The 24,903-nt window shown below is 40.7% G+C and overlaps 3 protein-coding genes across 3 annotated transcripts in view; all 3 read left to right on the forward strand.

Moving 5' to 3' along the window:
- The first annotated feature begins 3,286 nt into the window (after positions 1-3,286).
- Positions 3,287-24,903, forward strand: part of LOC131682940 (contactin) — a 37,844-nt gene continuing 16,227 nt past the window's right edge. The window contains exons 1-2 of the mRNA XM_058964791.1: positions 3,287-3,367; positions 3,432-4,455. Of these exons, the coding sequence (XP_058820774.1) occupies positions 3,347-3,367; positions 3,432-4,455 (1,045 nt within the window). The 5' untranslated portion in view covers positions 3,287-3,346. The remainder of the gene's footprint in view (positions 3,368-3,431; positions 4,456-24,903) is intronic.
- Positions 17,496-18,974, forward strand: LOC131693249 (uncharacterized protein K02A2.6-like). Its single transcript, XM_058980925.1, has 2 exons — positions 17,496-18,888; positions 18,947-18,974. The coding sequence occupies exons 1-2, from the start codon at positions 17,519-17,521 to the stop codon at positions 18,972-18,974; spliced, it is 1,398 nt and encodes a 465-aa protein (XP_058836908.1). The 5' UTR covers positions 17,496-17,518.
- On the forward strand, positions 19,045-20,503 carry LOC131693255 (uncharacterized protein K02A2.6-like). The gene has a single exon (XM_058980939.1). The coding sequence runs from the start codon at positions 19,286-19,288 to the stop codon at positions 20,501-20,503; it is 1,218 nt and encodes a 405-aa protein (XP_058836922.1). The 5' UTR covers positions 19,045-19,285.

Consider the following 24,903-nt stretch of genomic DNA (forward strand, 5'->3'; position numbering starts at 1 on the left):
CAAATAATTTTCCGATTATATTAACTAACGGATATGTTGTATGCAAGGGTGGCAAAAAATCAATACTGAGACTCGTTTTCCGATTTCGATCAGCTCCAAGAGCAGATATAATCGACTGATTTCTTCAACCCTAAAATGAGGCTCACTTACTGATGGACTTCACGCCCATCATTGAGCGATAGAAAATAGCGATCATAGAGGGATAGAATTAATACCTCGCTCATGCATCGCTTGTGCCATCAGTAGATGAGTTATAAATGTATGGCTCAGTGATAGAAAGATGAACGATGTTATAAGATACTATTTTTGAGCATCTGACGTGGATCTGATTCTCATTGAAATGAAATTTTATTATAGAATGAGATGTATGTACAATGGGTGGGAAGATTCTCTTCAATTGAGAGCGTCTGGGTGAAACTTAGCACAGCATCTCTGTTTCATTGGAGCAGCTTACATAGCTCCGGAAAAGCAACATGACTGTAATGTTGTGTAGTCTCATCTGATGCAGTGGAATACGTATTTTCTAGCGCAGATTCGAGCTCTTGTTCGGAGATTTCAACCAGCCTGGGCTTATTTGGACTCCATTTGTTCGGGAGTTTGTATTCCCAGACCCGTTAGCTTCGACCACCACTGCCGCCAGTCGTCTCCTGAAAAAGGTAATTCTAATTTTCAATCATCAGTCACGCTTTTGAACCTAGTTTTCGGAAGTGAAAGTGCGGTACGTGAATACTCAGTTTAGGAGGACCCGACGTTTCAGTATCCCTTGACTGCTTTGGAAATTTTGCTGAAGTTCAGCCGATGTCTTCGTTACCAGGACGAACCGACTCTCGTTAAATTCAACTTTCACAAGACAGATTACTCCGCTTTTCGGCGCTCTCTAATGCGGATCAACTGGAACGAGTTGCAAAATTTTGCGAGTGTTAATATCCAGAAGACAAAAGCGTCCTACGATCCAGGTTCGAGTATTATGCCTGGTGCTGTACTGAAAAAAAATGCTTGGACATCTTGGTTGCAGCACTCGCGCATCTTTTCAGGATGTCGTTTCAGCAGCGAACGTTTCCATTGCACTATGATCGACACTATTCCCAGTTTTTACACTTACTGAAAGGAAAATGACATTCATTAAATGTTAGATAAATGTTTGCAAATACAAATATCTGTTCATTTGAATTGCTCATGTTAGGGAAAGATGAGGTAAATTTGCTTCCTCTAAAGTAGTTTTTTCCCGGAATGTACTATTCCCTAGCTCAGCATATTACAACATATTTTGAGATCTGGTTGCAAAAAACTTCGTTTAATGTGATTTTTTTTATTTTTTAACATGAAATGGAAGCTCTAACAGATTGCACCATGGTCCCAGAAACTATTTCTGGCAACTGTATCAGGTTGTTTCGGAAGATTTACCCCATTTCTGTGTACAGACTCGCTACAACATTGGAGAACCATTCTTACCATTTATGATATCCAATAGTCCCAGCCGAAGGCCGATTCTTAAATAGATCTTACCAGTTGGGCAGCAAAACTTACACAAACGCTACAAATTTCGAGCGCACAACAAACAGCGTAACCAGGCATGGGAAAATTCGTTCACTCGCGCGACTGTTGCTAACTGTGGATCACAAAGTAGTCAAAATTTTGTGCTCGCTAATTAACCATAATCAACGCTCGAAGGGAGAAGTCTAATAACTTCAGAGCAGGTCACTAGATGGGCAAACTGCGAATCAAAAGTGAAGCTTAAAAAAATTTAAGAGCAGCGTCAATTCTTCGCTCGTGAATGTTTGTCACGTAGCTTCGCGAAGCTCACAAAAGTTTCTTCATGCATGATTAAAACATAGTACCTATTTTTGCACTGGATATTTTGCTGACAGACCGCGTTATGGGTAGTTTGGTGATACACTACTAGCAATTTGATCTACTGAAGTTCCTTGCGGCCTATTTGTTAGCAGTGCATTGTTGCAAATTTTTAAAACCATTGATTATCAGCTAGTTTTAAAATGGTATATGGTTTTCCAAGTATTAATTATATTGTGCGAATATGAAAATGAAATAAAACTGTATAATGAAAATCCTATGCAAACCGCGAACCGCTCGAGAAGAGCTTCGCGAACGAAGCCATCCGCGTTGGGAAAGGAAAGAATTAAAACACAACTGATGTGCTTCTTCGTTGGTTGTTATAGCTTTGAATCGCATGTGTCCGTAACGACAGGTTGCTAAGTATCATTTTCGAAGCTAACAGAATGCATCACAACTGAAGAAAGCTAGCTTGCGAAGCGCGAACGATCGATTAACGATGCGATTTTTCCCATGCTTGAGCGTAACTAATGTAAACAACAATTTTAGTACAGCGTCTAGGCCTGTGTTGATGATTTTTTACTTTTGGTACACTCTCAACAGAAACATCAAACGGAAGCGCCATCAAGTGGTGAGAGCGGTCAAATCTAAAGGCACCGGATACACTCATTCTAAAAGTTTAAAATAAACCATATATTTTCGGGACTTTCTTCGTGCGTTTCACGTCTTTATTTTTTTTTATTTTGATAATAGAGGTTTTAACCTTAAGGTCATTCGCCTCTTCGGGTTAGAAAAATCTCTTATGAAAAATTTCTAACCCTATGTGCAGGGTCGGGACCTAGGGGCAGATCACTCTAAGAATGTATAACAAATTTGCATCAAATTGAAAAAATGCATTTAATTTCCATTTTTGCATCAGCTTTGCACTGCCTCGCAAAAAAAGTTTGTTTAACAAACGTCCTACGCTGATCCACTTTGTTCGACGTTTTGTTAAATGTAGGGCTAGTTTTTCTGTAGGGTTTTGACGTCTTACACGCAACGCAAAAAACATTGCTCGCAACGCAAAAACATTGCACGCAACGCAAAATACATTATGAATTTCTATTTTAATGGAAATAAATGCATTTAATTTCGCTGATTTTTAAAAATGCATCACAAGTGATCTGCCCCTAGGTCGGGACTCGAACCAATACGCTACGCCCACCCCTCGTCTTTATTATTTGTCTTTGCTTGGATTAAGTTCCCGAACATCGCAAACACCTGGACAACGGTCTGGAGGATCAGGTAAATGATATTTGAAATGCCAATGAATGTCTTTGTACTTTTATTAAAAATGCGGAATGATTATTTTCTGTATGTCCCTCTTGAGTAAAATGTACTCAAATTTGACACATTGTTATCCCAAACTCAAAACTGAGTAAACGAGGAAAACTCAATTTTTGACTATGTGCACTTTTAATGAAATTGAGTGGCTGGCTACTCAAATTTGAGTTGTTATGGATGAGCGTGTAGGATTTAACCTCGATTTCGTACAAACTCAACTGCAAGTGGATTAATGCATATACAAAAAAAAACGGTAAAGGTTCAGGATAGTATACGCAAATCACTTAATAAAATGTGTTTAAATTTCAATATTTCAGATGTATATGCTGCTAATATCATTTGTTCTTCAATTGATTTACAAGAATTGTTACGCACAAATCCTTAAGTATAACCAGGGTAACATTGCAAGTACCCCAGCGCAATATCAATTACCCGCTGCAAAATTCAACTCTGCCGATGATTCTTTTTATGGAAACTTGGGTCGCTATAAACATACGGATAAATTTGGATTTGTACAAGAAGACAACTATTGCCCCGAGCATTGGTTTGCTTACAGAAGTGCCTGCATTCGCATACACAAATCTCCGCGTAAAGATTTTCTCAATGCACAAAAGATATGCCAAGCATATCAAGGTGATTTGCTTAGCGTTGACAATATCGAAAAGCATACATTTATTTTAAAGTTGCTTGATAATGAGAACAATAAATATAATCGTTATTATTTATCCACCCGACAAGCATCGCCTGGAAATTGGCTTAATTCTGATAAAACTCAGTTAGTAGCTATAGAAGATTCATTTAACTATCGCGACGAAGATCTAAGCAGCTATCAAGCGATTTTTAAAGCAAACAAAGATGCTCTAACGAAACCAAATTTTCGTGGAAACTACGGTTATGATGGTCGAAATAATTTAGTTTATGCGTTTAATTTTGTCAGTGAAAAATGGCAGTTTGTACCTGTGGAACCATATGATTCAAATTTATTTATATGCGAGTCCCAAAAAATATACAGCATAGACAATTTAAACTCATTAGAAGATGATCGACGGAGTTATGATTATGGTGTTGATGTAATAGACGTAAACAAAGTACCAAAAGGTCCCTATTTCATAAAACAACCTCGTGAAACCACATATGATACTGGCAAGATGAAGATCACTAAAGACGTCACGTTGAATTGTTTCGCTGGAGGATACCCTACACCAACATATTCGTGGTACAAAGAACTTTATTTGAATGACAATGTTACCGTTACGAAACTCGACCCTCTCAAAAACTCTCGATATACAACAAGTGGCGGAAATCTGATTATTCACGATCCACAGCAGATACAAGATCAAGGTAAGCTTATTTAAATTGTAATTTATTCAAGCAATGCAATGTTCAAATCGAATAAAATTTGGTTTAAGTTTTTGGTAAATGTTCCGAATCGCTACTTTTCCGAAAACGGGTTTATTTATTTTGGAAATTGTTCTAAATGGTCTACAATAACCATAGCATAGCATAGCACGAACACCTGCACAAATCGTAGATGGAGTTGCAGAATTGAGCATATCCATTGTCATATCAGACTTCGCCACGATCTACAATGACATAGACCCGCTCAATTCCTCAGACCTGGCCACGTCCTAACAAGCGTTTTTATGTTATAATAGTCCTATCCAAGGATGCAAAACGCCTACCTTTTCTGCGGCTGTAATTTTTCTGCCTACATTCTCATTTCTCTTTCGACGCTGCTGTCGTTCGCTAGTGCAGGACGCCCAGCGCTGTACGGCAGTATGTAAGCAAAGCAGTAACATGACAACAAATACTGCCCCAGTACAGTCACCAGACGCGAACGGTGCAGCTTCTCTTTCCTTATTTACACTTTTTAATATTTTTAATCTATTCAATATTTCTAATCACAAACGAAGACAATGCATGCGGTTCGTTTACGCCACGACCGGCATTAACGCTTTCGTGTGCGGGCCTCTCCCTTTGACTACGCAGAGAAATGTGTACAAAGCGGGAGAACAAACTTTGGCATAAGCCCGTTTGGCATAAAAGTCATTTGGCATAAACACGGATAGAAAGCGAAGTAGCGTAGCCACATTAGACGGCGGCAAGTCTTTTTTAATTTATTTATATTGTCGGAAGCGCAAGAACTTTGCAAGCAAACCTGTAATCCACTCGTTTGTCCGGATTACTCAAACATTGGGGCTATAGCTAGTTTAAGTTTCAAAAAACTACGACTGCGCCATTTGAAGTCCTGCTCTAGACTAACTTATATTTTATTCTTCTGATTTAGATTCCCTACTCGATCGACATATTTGCTGAGTCTTCAGTTAATCCTTTATGATGATTCGTGTGGCGGGCAAGACGGTGGCTATGTTTATTATACGATAGCGATATGCTTTGGCAGCAATTAGTTAAGTGTTTCAGTTAAGGGATTTATTATGCTCGGTGGGTATTTTGTTATGGCTGAAAGATTGATTGTAACTACTCCTCTTCGCGAAGTCGAGACGTCTCGGGTCAATAAATGTGCTGGTGCTAGTGATGGTAATTGCGATAACTCTGGTTCTATTTTCAATGAATCATCCTTTGATTTCTTGGATGGTTCTGCGGATTGTTGATGTCTGTGGAAATTGATGTTGATATTTTTCGATCTAAACTACCGATAAACCGATAGAGAAATGGTGAATGTTACTAGTTGATAGCGCTTCCAAGTGGTTTCGGTTCATTATATGCAGGTCCTCTATAGGTTCGTCGGTGACCTGTTCTTTAATGGCTAAACCGTCCAATGGAATAACTAAAACTGTCTAAAATAATTCTGCAATTGCGATTATTAAGAATGTTGGAGACGTGGACATCCCTACAACTCAACAGGAATTGCTGGGCTCACTGGTGGCAGCCCGCCTGTCACTCAGTTGACGCACCGAACAGCATCCGGTCAGGAATCAGAAAGTGATATACCACACTATAAGTAATACGCATATTTTACCTCTCCGTTTGTTCGCGTCTCTATTTTAAATAAAGTATATATATGTTTTAACGTGTGGGTCGTGTAATTTTCTCTATCGGTCACCTCCGAACACGAACCACAACAGTGGCGACGAGAATTTAGTAAAATTGGCGATCGAAAGCCAATATTTATCACCCACGTGTAAACGGAAAGCATGGCGGAATCTAAACTCAATCCGGAGCAGCATCAGCCGGGAAACGGCTTGCCAGGCGGTCCACTACCGCCAGGAGTTAACCCACAACACCCGGGAATGCAGCAAAATCATCAGCGGCATTCAGCTCCATTTTTCAACGGTCCACCATCAGCGCAGAAATCTTCAAGTACCAGTTCGTCTTCCGCCGAAGCATCCTATCAGCTCTTTCAGCAGCTAATGCAGCAGCAACAGGTATTCATGCAGCAGCAGCAACAACAGTTAATGCAGCAGCAGCAAGATTTTTTCCGGAGTGTCATCTCATCAATCAGTATTCAGGTCCCCCCAAACCCTGAAATGAATCTCGATTCACTAGCAAACAATATCAAAGAGTTTCGCTACGATCCGGATGGAAACATAACCTTCGCTGCATGGTACGGCAGATACGACGATTTGTTCGAGCAAGATGCTGCACGGCTGGACGATGAAGCGAAAGTCCACTTGCTCATGCGAAAACTCGGATCATCTGAGCACGAAAGATATGTGAGTTACATCCTGCCGAAATTGCCGAAGGACTACAAATTTGCTGATACAGTTGAAAAACTAACAATCCTTTTCGGCGCTGCAGAGTCCGTCATCAGTAAACGGTATCGGTGTTTGCAGGTTACCAAACAACCGACCGACGATTACGTCACATATGCTTGCCGAATCAACAAGACCTGCGTTGAATTCGAGCTAAGCAAACTTACCGAGGAGCAGTTCAAATGTCTTATGTTTGTTTGCGGTTTAAAGTCGGAAGGAGACAGCGAAATACGAACGCGGCTACTGTCGAAAATTGAGGAACGCGATGACATCACTCTCGATCATCTTTCGGAAGACTGTCAGCGATTGTTGTGCCTAAAGCGGGACACGGCAATGATCGAGTCATCAGCACCACCGTCATCGATAAATTTCATCAAGCGAAAACAATTTTCAAAGCATCAACAGAAACCGCCAGTGGAGACAGCCGGACCCGACAAAAACATTCCCTCAACGCCCTGCTGGTTCTGTGGAGGAATGCATTTCGTTCGAGACTGCACTCATAGGAGCTGTAAAGACTATTCCCGTTGGTGTCATCAACTACACAAATCAATACGCACGGTTAGGCTGTCAGAAACATTCTGACTTCGAGTCCGCTGCAAGCGGTATTTATTATATCAATCTCACACGAACGATCTCTCTCGGTTTCTCTCAATATCCCAACACATCGATAATGTGGGGTTTATTTAAACTTGGCCTTTTCTGATACACCACAATTCTTCCCTCTAAATAAATTCATACTTTAATCTTTAATTCAAGCTATCGAACTCGTTCTTCTTAACGAAACTTATCTTTTCTTATCTCTGACTGCGCTCATTGACGCTCCTAGCCTAACTTCAACCCTGATTTTCGATTGCGTTCTTTGACGCCCTGTGTAAACAATTCATTTGAAATATTTCATAAATTCACTTATTTCATTTTCTTAACTTCATATTAGTACGCCGATTTTTCAGCCTCTCTGATCTTCGTAAATTCGAATTATCCTTCGACATGCCTGATCTTGGTTTCTTCTCTACAACATTATCCATATCGACCGGAAATCCCAGGAACTCATCTTCAGAAATCGATCGGCTACGCTTAAGGTCCTTCCTACACGAAGTTGTCAAATTCCAACGCCTATTGGTTTTTGGAACTTTCAATTGCGAGCGGTGTGCCTTTGCCACCACGCTTCCAATGGATATCTGGAAAATAGTAGGAGAGCACCGTTTTATAAATTTTGCCTCTATCCATCTAGAGCAATCTTTGGTATTGTGGTTTTTATACCATATTGTATCACCAGTGGTCAATTTAGCTATTGGATCACTGGGTACTATTGGTTTATCACATGGTCTTATATCAATATTTTTATCATCAAAAGAATTGTCAATTGTCTTTGGTTTATTAGCTTTCTTAGGGTTAATTAAATCTAAAAGTGTTTTAGGTGTATATTTAAACACTCTCTCAGACGGGAAGCTGCCATCCGTCGCTAAGCAAGTGTTCCTATAATTTATCAAGAATAAAATGATTTGATCCTCCGTATCCATATTCCTCACCTCATAATCGAAAAGAAATTTCTTCAACACTTCCTTTACAATCCTCACTGACCTTTCAGCCTGCCCATTGCTAGAAGGATTGTAGGGAGGGCTTTTCAATACTCTTATTCCTTGCTTTTCAAGAAAGGAAACGAAAACAGATGAGTTGAATGGAGGACCACCATCAGTTACGACCACATCTGGAAGACCGAAACGAGCAAAAAAACTTACAAATTTCTTTAAAACCTTACTCGTATCGGTTCCATTTCTCATCCACTCTACTTCTATCCACTTTGAAAAACTGTCTACTATAAGTAAAAACACCTTCTGCCCAAAGTAGAAGAAGTCAGCATGAATCCTACTAAATGGACGAACCGATGGAATCCATTGCGATTGGATTTTAGCTTTTGGCACCACAGCCATCTTGTTGCATGATTCGCATGAATGAACATAGGATTCAATTGCACCATTGATACCAAACCAATACACAGATCTACGAGCCATTTGCTTCATCTTTACGATACCAGAATGGTTTACATGCAATAGTTTCAAAATAGCTCTATGCATAGACTTTGGGATTACTACTCTGTCCTGGAAAATCAAACAACCATCAATTACTTCCAAGTCGTGTTGATTGGAAAAAACGTTTACTAAGTCCTTATCTATTCTTTCAGGCCAACCATTCTGGTGATACGAAATCAAACGCTGTAAAAATATATCCTGTTTTGTTTCAATGGCAATCCTAGAAAAATCAATTGGAACTTCTCGACTAAAATTAATGCTTTTGACGTATTCCTTATCACAATCTATAGGCACACCTTGCTCAAGCGGAAATCTAGAACAAAAATCAGCGTTGCCCATTTGTGCTGATGGCCTATGATGAATATCGAATTCGTAAATGGACAACTCCAAAATGTACCTTTGCAACCGAGTAACGTAAATTGAATTCTTACCCGCCTTTCCAAAAATACCAACAAGTGGTTTATGATCAGTGTACACTGTAAACTTGTGTCCATAAAGGAATTTGTGAAACTTTTTTATAGTGCATACTAGTGCTAAAGCCTCTAGATGCAAAATAGGATACGAACGCTGTGCCTTGTTAAGTGAAAAGGAGGTAAAACAAATTGGTTTCTCAGTATTGTTAACTACATGTGCTATGACTCCACCTAAACCGTATCCTGACGCACCAGTAACAACAACTATTGGCTTTTTGGGATCGTAAAATTCTAAAATATTTGCCTTCAGTAAAGCCGACTTGCTGTCCATGAACGCCTGTTCACACAAGGTGTTCCACTCAAACTTTACATCTTTTTTGAGCAATTGGTACAAACAATACAGCTTTGAAGACAATTGTGGCACAAATTTCCCATAATAGTTGACTAAACCTAAAAACGCTTTCAACTCGGTGACATTCTTTGGAGCAACAGCTTCACTGATTGTACGAACTTTATCTGGACAGGGAAGCAAACCATTATCAGTTATTATATGCCCCAGGTAAGGCAAATTCGAAACAAAAAATTTACACTTCTTCCAGTTAACCTTGATATTTGCCTTGCTCAACCTATCCAACACAGTAAAAAGTTTCCTACGACAATCCTCTAAGTCAGTCCCTGCTATCAACACATCATCCAAATACACGAAAACATTTTCCAACCCAGCCAACACCTGCTCCATAACCTGTTGAAAAATTGCCGCACTAGAAGACGCACCCTGCGGTAACCTGTTGTATGTGAACAATCCCTTAATCGTATTGATAACCATGAACTTCCTAGACCTCTCAGACAACGACAACTGTGTGTATGCTCCTTCCAAATCAAGCGAACAAAATACCTTGCAACCAGAAAGCCTAGCGAAAAGATCCTGTGCTATTGGAAGAGGATATGAATTGGGTATAATAAGTTTGTTTACCGACACCTTACAATCAATGACAAGACGAATTTCCTGATTTTTCTTCATGACCACTACCACCGGGGAAGCCCACTCGCTGGTTTTTATCGGGGTTATAACTTTCTCTTTCTCCAGCATGTCAAGATGTTCTATTACCCTATCGTGCAACCTATAAGGAACATCATACGCCCTCTTGAATATCGGCGTATCCTCTTTAAGCACCAAATCTGCTTCAAACCCGATGATCGGTTCCGAAAAATCCCTTTGAAAAACATTGGAAAACTGCTCCTTGATACCGGCAATAACTGCATCCTCGCTTCTATAAGACTCAACATTGTTAACCCTCAACGAACCTGTAAATAATTTCCGCCACTCTGGGAAAAATTCGTCCAACCAACTCCTACCTAACAAAGGTAAAAACTCATTTTTGCTATCCAAAACAATCATTTCTAAATTCCTATGCAATCCGTTCAAAACTACATCAACCATAACTTTTCCCTCAATCGACAAACTAGAACCATTTACCACAACTAATTTTCTTCTACATTTTTCAAGAGGCATTTTAAAAAATCGACTGTAAAGCTCTTTTCCAATCAATGTAATAGAAGAGCCACAATCAATTTCCATTCTTATTAATCGTCCCTGTATCTCCACATTTGTGAGACACGGTTCATTTATTCTAGATTTATTACCAACCATCATGCAAAGAAAATCACCTGATTCATTATCCGAAGAATCATCAGGGTTGACGCTGAACCTGCTGAAAAGCTGCTGCAGCTTCGCACCCGCTGCAGTACCAGGGTGGGGTTCATCCGCGAACTTCACTGTTGGTCTTCTCTTACTGTTGATAAATTTAAAACATTTCTTAAGAACGTGCCCCGGTTTCCCACAGTAGTAGCAAATCACGTTCTGTTTCGCGAATCCAAATTTTCTTCCATGTGAACCACTTCTGCTCCTATATCTATTTTTTTCCCCATTCGCATTCCTACTAAACCCTGACCTGCTTCTACTCCTGTCTCTTCCTTGCCTTTGAGCATTTTCAAATTCACCGCGCCGTCCTAAACGCCCTCTCACAGATGCCACCTGGTTTGCGCCACCCGATATCATTCTTGCCCTTGACCCAGCAAGCTCCCAATTCACTAGCATACGCTCAGCTGTAGCCAACGTTAAATTTTCTTCTCCTAACATTTTTTGTTGTAACGCTTTGTCATACACTCCCATTAACAACTTGTCTCTAATAGCTGCATCTTTAAATTCTCCAAACTCACAATATTCTGCCTGTAACTTAACCGCTAAAACAAAATTCTCAGCCGTTTCATTCGGCTCCTGTACTCTATTATAAAATTTGAACCGCTGAATAAGATCTGATTCCTTTTTATCAAACCGCTCCTTCAGTTTTTTAATTATATCAGCATATCTAAGCGTAGACAAATCGCTAGCCGGGTACAAGAGTTTCAACTCCTCAAAAACTACTGGCCCACTAAGGGTTATAAAAAGAGCTTTCTGAGAATTCTCAGCAACGTTGTTGTATTGAAAAATGTAACCTAAGCGCTCAACATAGTTTGAGAAAGATGAACCAGGCGCATATGGTTCAATCGAACCCACAATGCTCGATGCCATATTCAACACACTGTCAACAGATGACCGAAGTAAACGCAGGTAGTAAAAGGAAATATCAAAAACGCTTACCAGAACAGCTTTATACTACCAGACGGCCGCACACCACAGCAGCAGAAGCAGAGCGAGCTTTATAAACACTCCTGTAGTGGTGCAAATTCTCCACTCTCAACCAGCGCAACAACTGTGTGTGCGTCTGAAGCTTTCCGTCGGATGCTGTCAGTCTGTTGCAACAAATTTAATAGTGTCACGACGGCGCCGGAGTTGTATGTTGCACTGCAACTCACGCAACACTAGCACTTCGAGTTGGTCGGAAACGAATAAATATCTCCCTTTGGAGCAATCACAATTACCTAATGGAAGAAATAAAAGAAACTTTATTAACAATAACTTATAAAAGGGAATAATGTCTTCCAATTATACAACTGATTTTCCTTTGTTTTTTTTTTTTTGAAAAAGGAATTTATAACACCATTGTGTCACTTCTAAAAACTTTTGTAATTTTTTATAAATCTTTTCGTCACGCAATATCTTATTTTCTTATTTTATTAAATGCACCTTTGCGCTCAACACTTAAACTTTTATTTACCGTCAACTTTTGATTAAGTAGAACTTTATCCACACGACCTTTGCCGCACACAATTTAATCACTCTGTGCCTCCTGCACACACTTTTTTTACTGTCTTTTCTTTATACTTTGCACACGCGAGTCTTTACTTTACACTTCGTCGCCACTTGTAAAGACTATTCCCGTTGGTGTCATCAACTACACAAATCAATACGCACGGTTAGGCTGTCAGAAACATTCTGACTTCGAGTCCGCTGCAAGCGGTATTTATTATATCAATCTCACACGAACGATCTCTCTCGGTTTCTCTCAATATCCCAACACATCGATAATGTGGGGTTTATTTAAACTTGGCCTTTTCTGATACACCACAGGAGCCACAAATGCAAAGATTGTGGTATTGTCGGACACCGTGAGGGTTATTGTTCCACTGCCAAACGAACATCCAAAGCCAGTCGAAACAAAAAGCACCCGGGATCGTATGCTACAAAAAGCGTAAGTCTTGTGATTAATACCGTCGATAAAAGGCGCCGTTTTGTTACTGTGATGTTGAACGGTGTAAATGTGCGTCTGCAGTTGGACACGGGGTCTGACATAAGCATAATTTCGAAACGGTTGTGGGAGAAAATAGGTAAACCACCCACAGTGCCGGCAAACGAACAAGCCGCAAAAGCGTCAGGCGACCGCTTGCAGTTTTTGTTTAAGTTCAGTTGTGACATTTCTTTCAATGGCAAACAACATACCGGTCAGTTTTACCAACGACACGACTAGACACTGGCATCCCAAAACTGTATCGCAAATCTGACTACCCCTCAGTGACTCAGGTAACTGGTAATGTCAAATATGACGTTTGATTAGAAAATGCATGAAACTAGCAGCACTTATGAATCTGTTATTTTCTTTAAAAGTTACCGTTGCTTCTTCTGGTTAGGCAAACAAACTTTTTTAAATAACATGATTCTATTTGTTGTTGACGGATTAAAAATAAAAGGAATTAATTAAGCATCGAAACTTAATGTTCGCTGTGATGGCCTCTGGAAATCGACGGAGTTTAGAAATATCCGAATGCGCCGTTGGTTGTTTATTTTACTAACCGGTGAGTTGCTTTCTATTTGCAATTATTTATCTGAAGTTATCAGCATTCCAAACAATGCTATTGTATTTGCAGATTCACTTCTGATCAAGTTGTGGTGCATGTTGTGTATTCATTTTTCCTTGGTGCTACACCGATGTAGTGCAAAAAAAGAGATAGACTGATTACACCCAAGTTTGAATGAGTGTAGCACAGACTACACCGGTGTAGTGCAAAGTCAAAAACGAAAACGCCATGAAGGTATCCTAATTTGACACATCAAGGATTCGTCGGGAAATCGACAAAACGGTACCATAGTGTAGGCACAAGGACAGACATCGGAAGGGTTCTACCGAGAGCTGAAGAAGGGAAAAGGCAGTCAATTTGAATATTATAAGTTTTCAAAAAGGTTGATGTTTCACGCACGGGTGGCCAAGAAGAGAATTTGCCAGTTTCGATACAGTAGCACCTTTCGGGTATTTGTTTACCTAATTACCTGACCTCTGGAGGAACCCTTATCGTGCTCTTGTCGTTGGTTCTCGTGTGCAGCACTCGGTGCATGCAATCACCGTCTGCAGTGCGTCATCCGTCGTGGGCCAACCCTGCCGCAGCTAACAGGATCGTTGCTGCTCCGGCTATCAATAAACTAAACAGCTCATCAGCCACGGTGAAACGAATTAACATGTTTACCACTACCTACTGGTGGCTTGCATCAAACGCCTAATGAATCGCCCATTAGAGAATCGAAGTAGGGGAACAAGAGGAGACTTGACCAAGCGCAGAACACTATTATTGGCTATGACGTGTTCTATTAGGTTCTTAAAAAAAATTTCAAAAATATTTTTATACTTGTTCTGGTCCCTTACGGTAATTTTAAAAGTTTGGAATGATAAATCCTTTCCTTATAGAATATATTCCGCAAATAATAAATTTGCCTTAAATGATGTATGTTTATCAAACTTTGTATGGACATATCTACTCGACTAATAATTACTTTCAAAGTATGCATACATTATTTTATTCTTTATGAACTAGTGAAATGATTTAACATAAATCGGAACACTGAAATAGTTATTATCAAAATTTGAACGACTTTAAACGCAATAACTAATGTTGGGGAGATTTGACCAAAATTTTATGGGGAGACTTGACCAAGTGGTATTAAGCTGAAGAAATATAATTTTCTGATATTCACTATGCCGAAACCTACTGTTAATGTTAATCACATCACAAAAAAATCCCACATCAAATATCAGTCTTTTTCTTTTAGTACTAGTAAACAAAGTTAACAGTAATGTGGCTGATTTCGTGACATGCGAACATGCAATGTAAGCAGTTCAAGTAATACCTAAAAAGAAAGGCATTAAAAACAGTCGATTTAAGAAATGCAACCCTTTTATATTTTTTACGGCTACCTAAGGATCTCGAAAATATGGAAAAATGGATTACAATATGTTATGTAATTATGTTTTGTCCTGATTTTTCAACCGTGGGCTTGGCGCAAATTTTTATGCTTAGGGATTTGTAGCTTGGAGACCTTGGATTCTGTTGGTCCCTAGAATCTAATAGCAACACGGCGCGTGCTTCAGGTGGTGGATAGAAGCGAAGGGATACCCTGACGACTGGCAGATTGAATTATTTTTGCTATCAATTCAACTAGATCCAGACCGATGCAGTATCCACACACATGGTTGATGGTTCATTACATATAATCTAAATTAAATATCATTCAATTTGCACGATGCATTAAAACTTAAGGCAATTAGCCAAAGTACTCGGATCATACCAATTTAAACCCAAATCTAAACATCATTCAATTGCACAATGTATTGAATTTAAAATTTAAGTGAACTATCCAAAGTATTGGGAGCATGGCAAGTCAAATATTAAAAATTTGCCTAGTAATTTTGAAGAATCATCATCCACGCGAACCAAACCGTCAAATAAAGTGGCTATGTTCCCAAATATAAGCAACTTAGAATACGTCCCTCCCGTTCTTTTCTTCTACTTCATTTGCCTGTTTTTGTTTTACTTCTGTTGGTTTGCTTTTCCACTACTCATGCAAACCAAGAAATCAGTCAATTTATACGCTTCTACTTAATGTCTGACGACGAAGTACGTTGTCCTGTAAAGCAATATGACGAACCAAACAAGTCGTTGGGTTGATCATCACCAGAGAAAGCCGCCTTCGAGGCCATCCTATGCCTTTATCTCAGCAAAATAAACAGTAAAAACTGCACTGGGAATCTGATTACGCAAAGCTAGCCGTTGATTGTATTTAAAAACAAAAATAATTTATAAATTATTCTACTCCGCATACATATCGACCGAAAAAAAAATCCGATGTCGGCCACCAATCAATTTCAGAGACATGTAAACTTTAGCGGTTCGCTGTATGAACTTGTTATCACCTAAAATCTTTTCGAATAAATAAAACAAGTTATACATAATTCAATAAACTTCATGCTCAGATAAGTGAGTCTAAAACTGTAAATAAAATAGAGAAAAAATCATTTCTAACTTCCGGGAAAGCCATACGAACCCCATTGATATAGTTCTCAATATAGTACAATCATCTGAATTCGAAGTTAGTCTGAAAGATGTTTCTCTGACTTAAATGTACGATCATACACAATGTGGACGAATAATTCGCCAATCACGCTTTTAGTGACAGGGTTTCTCTTCCCCGTTGACGAGAAAACTTGGATGAAGGCAGTGATGCATTGTTAATCCTCGCTGTTTCTATGTCTTTTCGCTGTCATCTGGGGGCGATATTCAGATGCGTCGAAATAAAAAAGATTATAACTACTAGATGTCGCATGTCGCTGCTAACACTGAAAATTTATCATCTCACTCTCACATATGCTAGGTCCATTAGTTTGACACCTATTGCCCCGGGTATATACCTGTCAAAGTAATGGGATACAATATGCTAGAGCGAGACCCCCCCCCCCCAGCGCTTTGCTCCCTCTAGTAGTTATAATCACTTTTGTCGAAATTAATAATATCATAGATCGACAGTATTTTTTTTAGCTAATAGAATACTTGTCCTGCAAAAAATCAAAAGAGGTTTGAAATTGTTACTTTTTCATATAATCAACAAACTACCGTCATTATCAAAGAAACAATATATCTGCTATCACTGGGCAGGTTCTTAATAAAATGCTTCGAAGTTCCGAAATAGTAAATGCCTTGGAGTCCATACGTGACTGTCAATACTTCGCAATGGATTGTGGGCTTCTTCGCTCTTCTTCATGTTCTAGTTATTTTCCGTTGGCCTATTTCCGCTACGAGGCTAAACACCGATGCTAGAGAGGTGACTTCACTATATGGACTTGATATCTCATGGACTCATGGACCGGGGCCAACGGTTTTACTTCCCTTCCGAAGGAAGTCGTGCCCACAGATTTTTATTCACTTGGATTGGACTAAGCTACAGCCCAGGTCAATCAACGGGCATGCTTTTTTCTGTTTAGTCAGGTGCCTAGAATATGTACTTTTATCAATAAAGTTGTAACAGTAAATATGTTAATTTTTAAAATAACTTTTAATGGAATTTTCAATTGACTCTTTAACTTTGAAGGAATACTTTTCGTAACAATTGCTGCAGCTAGTGTTGTACTGAATCTGTTCAGATATTAGCAGCAGTTTTTGCAAATTCGAGATGTACACCTCATTGGAGACGCACAAGATAATACTTACGTTTAATTAGTGATAATCTGAAACCTAGCACGTCTTTCATTAATTTTTTCACTCCACTGGGCTTCAAAAATAAAAAAAAATAATGGACATTAGAACCAATTCGAAACTCAATGTAAACATAAAATAACTTGGTTGCTATACAACAATTGAAAATCAAAACAAGGAAGGGTTGCTGAAAAACTATTTTTCTCGTTCACATCGAGGGGTGACTAAATGCATTGGTAACTGGCGATGGATGACTCGAACACTTTTTCCTTTAAAAATTTCACAGAGTTTCAGGTCGTGTCGTTGGTTTTACGTTGTTGAAAAACCACTTTACCTTCTTGGCATCGATTTGATGGATGCATTCGATCTCTGGTCACTGCCCATTAGCACGTACTGCAACAACGTCACTGTTCCTTCTGTCACTTTGCAGTCACTCAAATCAGCATACCCGAGGGTGTTTAGGAGCGAGCTGGGGTTGTGTACGAAAACAAAAGTGAAATTGGAACTAATACCAGGTGCAACTCCAGTTTCTCGTGCAAAGCGTCCAGTGGCTTATGCGGTACATAGCAGTGTGGATAACGAACTCGACCGACTGGAACGAGCAAAAATCATCACACCGGTAGACTTTTCGGATTGGGCAGCTCCCATCGTCGTCGTCCGAAAAACGAACGGATCTATTCGTATCTGCGGTGACTATTCCACCGGTCTCAACAATGCCCTGCAACCGCATCAATATCCGTTGCCGCTACCGGAAGAAATTTTCAACAAATTGGCTAATTGCACAGTGTTTAGCCGAATTGATCTGCCGGATGCATTTCTGCAGGTAGAAGTGGACGAAAGCAGCCGTGAATTGTTAACCATCAACACCCATCGGGGACTTTACCGGTACAACCGTCTGACACCGGGAGCATTCCAGCAACTTATCGATACTATGCTGGCAGGCCTCCCTCATACGTGTGGTTATTTAGATGACGTCGTCGTTGGTGGTGTAAATCCTGAAAATCACTGGGCGAACCTTCATGCAGTGTTTCAAAGGATCAGCGATTTTGGTTTTACCATTCGTGTAGAAAAGTGCATATTCGCTCAGCCGCAAATTAAATATGTAGGTCATCTGCTTGACCGCAACGGTCTTCGCCCGAATCCATCAAAGGTTCAAGCCATCAACGAAATGCCACCGCCCACTGACGTTTCCGGTGTTCGTTCTTTCCTAGGAGCAATAAATTACTACGGCAAGTTTGTTCCTAGTATGCGCACCCTTCGGTATCCTCTTGATGAGCTGCTCAAGGCGGATGCAAAATTTGAGTGGACGGAAAAATGCCAGGCGGCATTTAACAAATTTAAAGAGGTGTTGAAATCCGATCTACTGTTGACTCACTACAACCCTGCGCTTGATATAGTTGTGTCGGCAGATGCGTCGTCTGTTGGTGTCGGTGCAACATTATCACACAAGTTTCCGGACGGTACTCTCAAGGTGGTACAGCATGCCTCCAGAGCATTCACAGCAGCAGAGAAAAACTATAGTCAGCCCGATCGTGAAGGACTTGCAATAATTTTCGCAGTGACTAAATTTCACAAAATGTTGTTTGGTCGTCGCTTTCATCTTCAGACTGATCACGAACCGCTGCTGAGGATTTTCGGTTCGAAGAAAGGAATTCCTGTTTACACATCGAACCGGTTACAACGTTGGGCTCTTACGCTATTGCTTTATGAGTTCACCATCGAGTACGTCCCGACAGCGAAATTCGGCAATGCTGACATACTTTCCCGTCTGATCAATCAGCACGTCAGACCTGAGGAAGATTACGTGATTGCTTCGGTCTCTTTGGAGAATGACTTAAGGTCAGTTACACAAGATACACTAACCGTTCTTCCTCTGAGTTTTAGAATCGTACAACAGTCTACACAGTCCGATCCTATCACCAAAGCAGTTTATCGATACCTGATTGACGGTTGGCCTGAGACCGTTACTGATGCAGAGCTCAAGCGGTTTTATGCACGACGTGAGTCACTTACCACGGTACAAGGCTGCGTACTATTTGGCGATCGACTTGTTATTCCTTCGCCCCATCGCAAGCGCAGTCTTCAGCAGCTTCATCGTGGCCACCCTGGAATCCAGCGAATGAAGGCGATTGCCAGGTCTTATGTTTATTGGCCAACTCTCGATAACGACATTGTTGATTATGTTAAATCCTGCCATCAATGTGCGATGGCTGCAAAAACACCACCGAAGTCAGCGCCTTTGTCTTGGCCTAAATCAACAAAACCGTGGCAGCGTGTACATCTTGACTATGCTGGACCGATCGACGGGGAATACTACTTGGTCGTCGTGGATTCTTTTTCGAAGTGGCCTGAGATTGTGCAGACTCGCAGCATCACTACAGCCGCTACAATCAAAATCATCAGAGAACTGTTCGCACGCTTGGGAATGCCAGAGACACTAGTGAGCGACAACGGCTCACAGTTCACCAGTGCAGAATTTCAATCCTACTGTACGGATAACGGTATCGAGCATCTCACAACTGCGCCGTTTCACCCACAATCGAACGGTCAAGCTGAGCGGTTTGTGGATACATTCAAACGGTCAATAAAGAAGATTAAGGAGGGGAGAGCGACAATGCGTGAAGCACTCAGTACATTTTTGCTGACTTACCGGAGCACACCTTGTTTTTCTTCTCCGGATGGAAAATCGCCAGCAGAAGTCATGTTCGGTCGTCCGATCCGTAGCAGTTTGGATCTACTCCGTCCTCCACCAGATTCTGTGCAGTTTGAACAGCCTAGCGAGAGCCGACCCTTGAAGCGTGAGTTCAAAGCTAAAGATCCGGTATACGCAAAAGTCTTCGTTAAAAATCAATGGCACTGGGCTCCAGGAACAGTACTGGAACGTATAGGTCGTGTAATGTACAACGTTCAGCTCGACAATAGAAGGCTTGTTCGCTCCCATGTTAACCAGCTTCGAGATCGCGCTATATCGGAGGATCTCAACGTATCGACATCGACAGATAGTACGAAACTTCCACTCAACATTCTACTTGATGCTTGGAATCTTCCGGTTCGTCGTACAACGGATCCATTAGCACACTCAACACCAGTAGCACCTCTTACAAGCTGCTCTAGTTTGAGACCATCGTCAACACCAAATACTCTGGTGAGAAGGCCTACCTTATCATCGGAGTCATCGTCACAGTTAGCAGTATCGTCTTCTTCATCTTCAACATCGCCAAGTTCGACATCAGAATTTCAATCTGCAAATGAAGCCGATTCAGCTGTTCAGGTACCTCGCCGCTCTTCGCGTGTCCGAAGAGCTCCGCAATGGTTCGACCCCTATCAGCTGTATTAGGAGGGGAGATGTTGGAAACGTGGACATCCCTACAACTCAACAGGAATTGCTGGGCTCACTGGTGGCAGCCCGCCTGTCACTCAACACCGCATCCGGTCAGGAATCAGAAAGTGATATACCATACTATAAGTAATACGCATATTTTACCTCTCCGTTTGTTCGCGTCTCTATTTTAAATAAAGTATATATATGTTTTAACGTGTGGGTCGTGTAATCTTCTCTATCGGTCACCTCCGAACACGAACCACAACAAAGAACGAGCCAGATAAATTTCTGTTGGCTATTCCTGAATCTGATTCTATTTTCACATGTGATTATGATTTTAAAATTATGTGCTGCGTTGTTAGCTGTTTAATTCTAACAAGGGTAGTTTAACTACAATTCTAACAAGGGTATTTTAACTCCCTCGGCATGATACTGTACCTTGATGTGGTCCGGGGCTTTTCCACCAAAGCAGTATTACAGTGATTATATCACAGATACTTGGGATACGATTAATTTCTTTTTAGTTAAGCTACATTGTGATCAATTTTAGTACTTAACATGGCGACCTTTATTATTCACTGCCATGGTCAAATAATATACAATGTGGGTTTAGGGCCCAATTCTCTCTGCAGGCACCCTTCTTTTGCTGCTATATTTTCAATTAGATCCATGCTAACACTCACTAACACAAATTGCTTATTCTCTCATATACACTAACAATCTCTCATTCCAAACGTACAAACGTGGCCTACGCGACAAAAACGTCCACATACAACCGCTCGAGTCCTTCGCGATCATCCACGCACGACCACAGCCACGATCTCTTAAAAGTATAACACCCCGGTGACTAAGTGAATGGTTTAGCAGTTATAAATTAACAATCCCGGTCTCGAGAGTGAACCTCCAAATGCCCGTGTTCGCGCGATCATGAATCGGTTTCGTCCGGAATCCCCTATTCTCGGCCCTAGTAGCATAAGTCCAATGCCTTCAGGTGGACCAATCAAAAATATGATGCTCATATCCACTAAACTACATAAAAATCGAATGTATACACACAAACTCACATACACGCGACAAACAAATATAAAAATGCTTGAGCCCTTCGCGATCTTCCACGCAACCTATACTCGCGCTCTTTCAGACATTATAAAATCCCGGTGATAATATGAACGTCTCAGGACTTGTAATCACTCAAACGCAGTCTCAAGCGTGAACCTACAGTCCCCCGTACTCGTGCATTCATGAATCGTTCACGTCCGGAAGTCTCTATCCTCGATTCCAGAAGTCTAGGTCCACGCCTTAATTGAATCAATTAACTCTACAGCTCCAGTAGGATAACTCTCGAAAAAAATCGGAATATTATTAATACTCAATAACAATACTAACTCTTCTCTTTATTTTATTTTTATTTATTTTCGGTCTCATGCGTTATATTCTTGTGATGACCTTTTCGAGCTCATACATCCAAGAAGAGCAACATTGCTGCCAACAATGCTTCTTCTCTGCCATCAGACGTCGCCAGGTTTTAGAACAATGGAGATGTACTCGATGGAATCAGATAAGTAGGAACGATCAAAAAACTGCAAGTAGTATATAACACATTTCTTATTTTGACGTATAAATTATTATTCGCATTAAAATATTATTTACAGGCTCCACACATATCTCAACATACACAAATACACAAATGCTTGACAGGTGACTAGGCCAAGTGCATTCACTCGTAGGATCTATCATTTCGATGATCGCCTCGATTCTACGAAACCAGTGCACAAGTAAACTGACATAAGCTAGTCTCATCTGGTGAATGCATGTAACCTGGAAACCCCAGACACGACAGGACGAGACGGACAGACTGGACTCGACGAGGCCTAGTTCAGAGTTTTCGGGCATTCTGCAATGCACGGTTAGCGACCTAAAGAAAGAAACATTCGGCATGTTATTTTTCCTTTTATTACTATATCATAAGTTAGGTTCATACTCATACTCACTAACACAACCAATAGCATATTCTCCCATATACACTCACATCCAAAGCGCACAAACACCCTTAACTTTCGCGATAACACAAACAACGCGAATTTACATTACAATTTCAATCATCCACACTCACCTACGCTCGCAATTTCGCCAACATTAAAACACCCCCTTACTTAAGTGAACTTTTCAGCACTTATAACTTTACAACCGCGGTCGCAAGCATTAACCCACCACTCGCGTGATCATAGACCAGCTACGTTCGGAATTCTCTAATCTCGACTCATGCCTTCAGTTGGACCAATCAAAAATGATGCAATGAATGATGCATATAAAGCAAACAACACGTTCTTCTACCATACACTAAAATTATTTATCATATTCACGGTCCGCGCGCGATCGTTCAAGAATACACGTGAATATGCGAATGGCCACACGAATCTAAAATCGAATTTATGCACGCAAAGTTAGAGACACGCTAGCATTCAAATGCTCGAGCCTTTGGCGATCACACTATTACACAATTAGTAAATGCCCACGCTAACCCAGACAGATATGCACTCGTGGACTCGCACGCTAAAAACCACACCTGCCACGCATACACCACCCAGGACTGAACATTAGATTCATACATACAAAGCAACAAGTAATAATTACAGGCATTCGTCTGGCAACCGGGGGAAGTACATCTCAAACGCAGAACTTATCATTTCAATGATGGCCTTGGATCTGCGTTGCCTGTGTTCAAGGCACCATAGCTTTGTCCGTCAGGTCAAGGATGTATGAAACCCGCTAGCCACCACCCTCGGCCCTAGCTGCCCATAAAGGGATAAAAAAAATTCTAACAAGGGTATTTTAACTACAAACACTAATTTGGTCATATTAAAAAATACGTTGAATTTTCTGTTACTAGTCGTTGACGCCCAATGTGGCTACGCCACATCGCTTTAAACCCGGTGCTGTCCGACATCGCTCCGCTCCGTCGGACTTGAACTAGTTGATAGCCCCTATGTTTGAGTAATCCGGGCAAACAAGTGGATCACAGGTTTGCTCGCGAGGGGCCGCCGACGCACCATCGGAACCCGGCGGATCCCGCTTCGGATCCTTGGTCTCAGTTATGCGACAATGCCAAGGGTTAATTGGTATATAGGTTCAAATAACTGCTCATATTTGAAAGAAGAATCAACGCTTATGTTTAAGTAATCCGGGCAAACGAGTAAATCAACACTTTGCTAGCGAACTTATTAAACATGCAGATTAAAAGAGCTGCTCATTTTTGAAAGAAGGGGTCAACTCCTAATTTTGGGTAAAACGGGCAAACCAGTATATCACCAGTTTACTTGCGGGGGCCATTTGGTATGCAAATTTAAAGAACAGCTCATGACTGAAAGAAGGAATCAACCTTCTGGCATACATACACGTATATATTTGCCAGAAACAAGGATTGATTCCTTCTTTAAGACATGAACAGTTCTTTGAATTTGTATACCAAATAGCGCTCGCAAGTAAACTGGTGATCCACTCGTTTGCTCAAACTTAGGGGTTGATTCCTTCTTTCAAACATGAGCAGTTCTTTGAATCAATATACCAAATAGCCCTTGGAAATATCGCATAACCGAGACCAAGGGGCCGAGGTGGTCATCGACCGGCCGTCAGAAGTGGCTACCTCTCACCAGCAACTCACTCGTTTGCTCGAGTTACTCAAACATAGGGGCTATCAAATAGTTTAACTACCATACTTAAAGTACCGGGTTTAAAGCGATGTGACGTAGCCACATTAGGCGTTAACGACTAGTAACAGAAAATTTAATGTAAATTTTAAATTATGCCAAACGACCATTATGCCAAATGACCATTATGCCAAATGGACATTATGCCAAATGAACGTATGGGTCACGAACTTATGCCAAACGACGTGTTCCCTATTTGGGGAGCACGTCGTTTGGCATAAGTTCAGTTCATTTGGCATAAGTTCATTTGGCATAACAGCAGGTGACACATGCTTTCGTTTTGCATAATGTTCATTTGGCATAATGGTCATTTGGCATAATGGTCATTTGGCATAACGGTCGTTTGGCATAATGGTCATTTGGCATAATGGTCGTTTGGCATAATTTGAAATATACATTGAAATCTCTGTTATATTTAATGTTGACGCATAATGTGGCTGCGCCACATCGCTTTAAGTATGGTACTTAAACTAGTTGATAGCCCCTATGTTTGAGTAACCCGGGAAAACGAGTGTGTTGCTGGTGAGGGGTAGGCGCTTCTGACGGCGGGTTGATGACTACCTCGACCCCTTGGTTATGCGATATTTCCAAGGGCTATTTGGTATATAGATTCAAAGAACTTCTCATGTTTGAAAGAAGGAATCAACCCCTAAGTTTGAGCAAACGAGAGAATCAACAGTTTACTTGCGAGCGCTATTTGGTATACAA

This window comes from Topomyia yanbarensis, chromosome 1 (genome assembly GCF_030247195.1).
Source record: "Topomyia yanbarensis strain Yona2022 chromosome 1, ASM3024719v1, whole genome shotgun sequence".
NCBI lineage: Eukaryota > Metazoa > Arthropoda > Insecta > Diptera > Culicidae > Topomyia > Topomyia yanbarensis.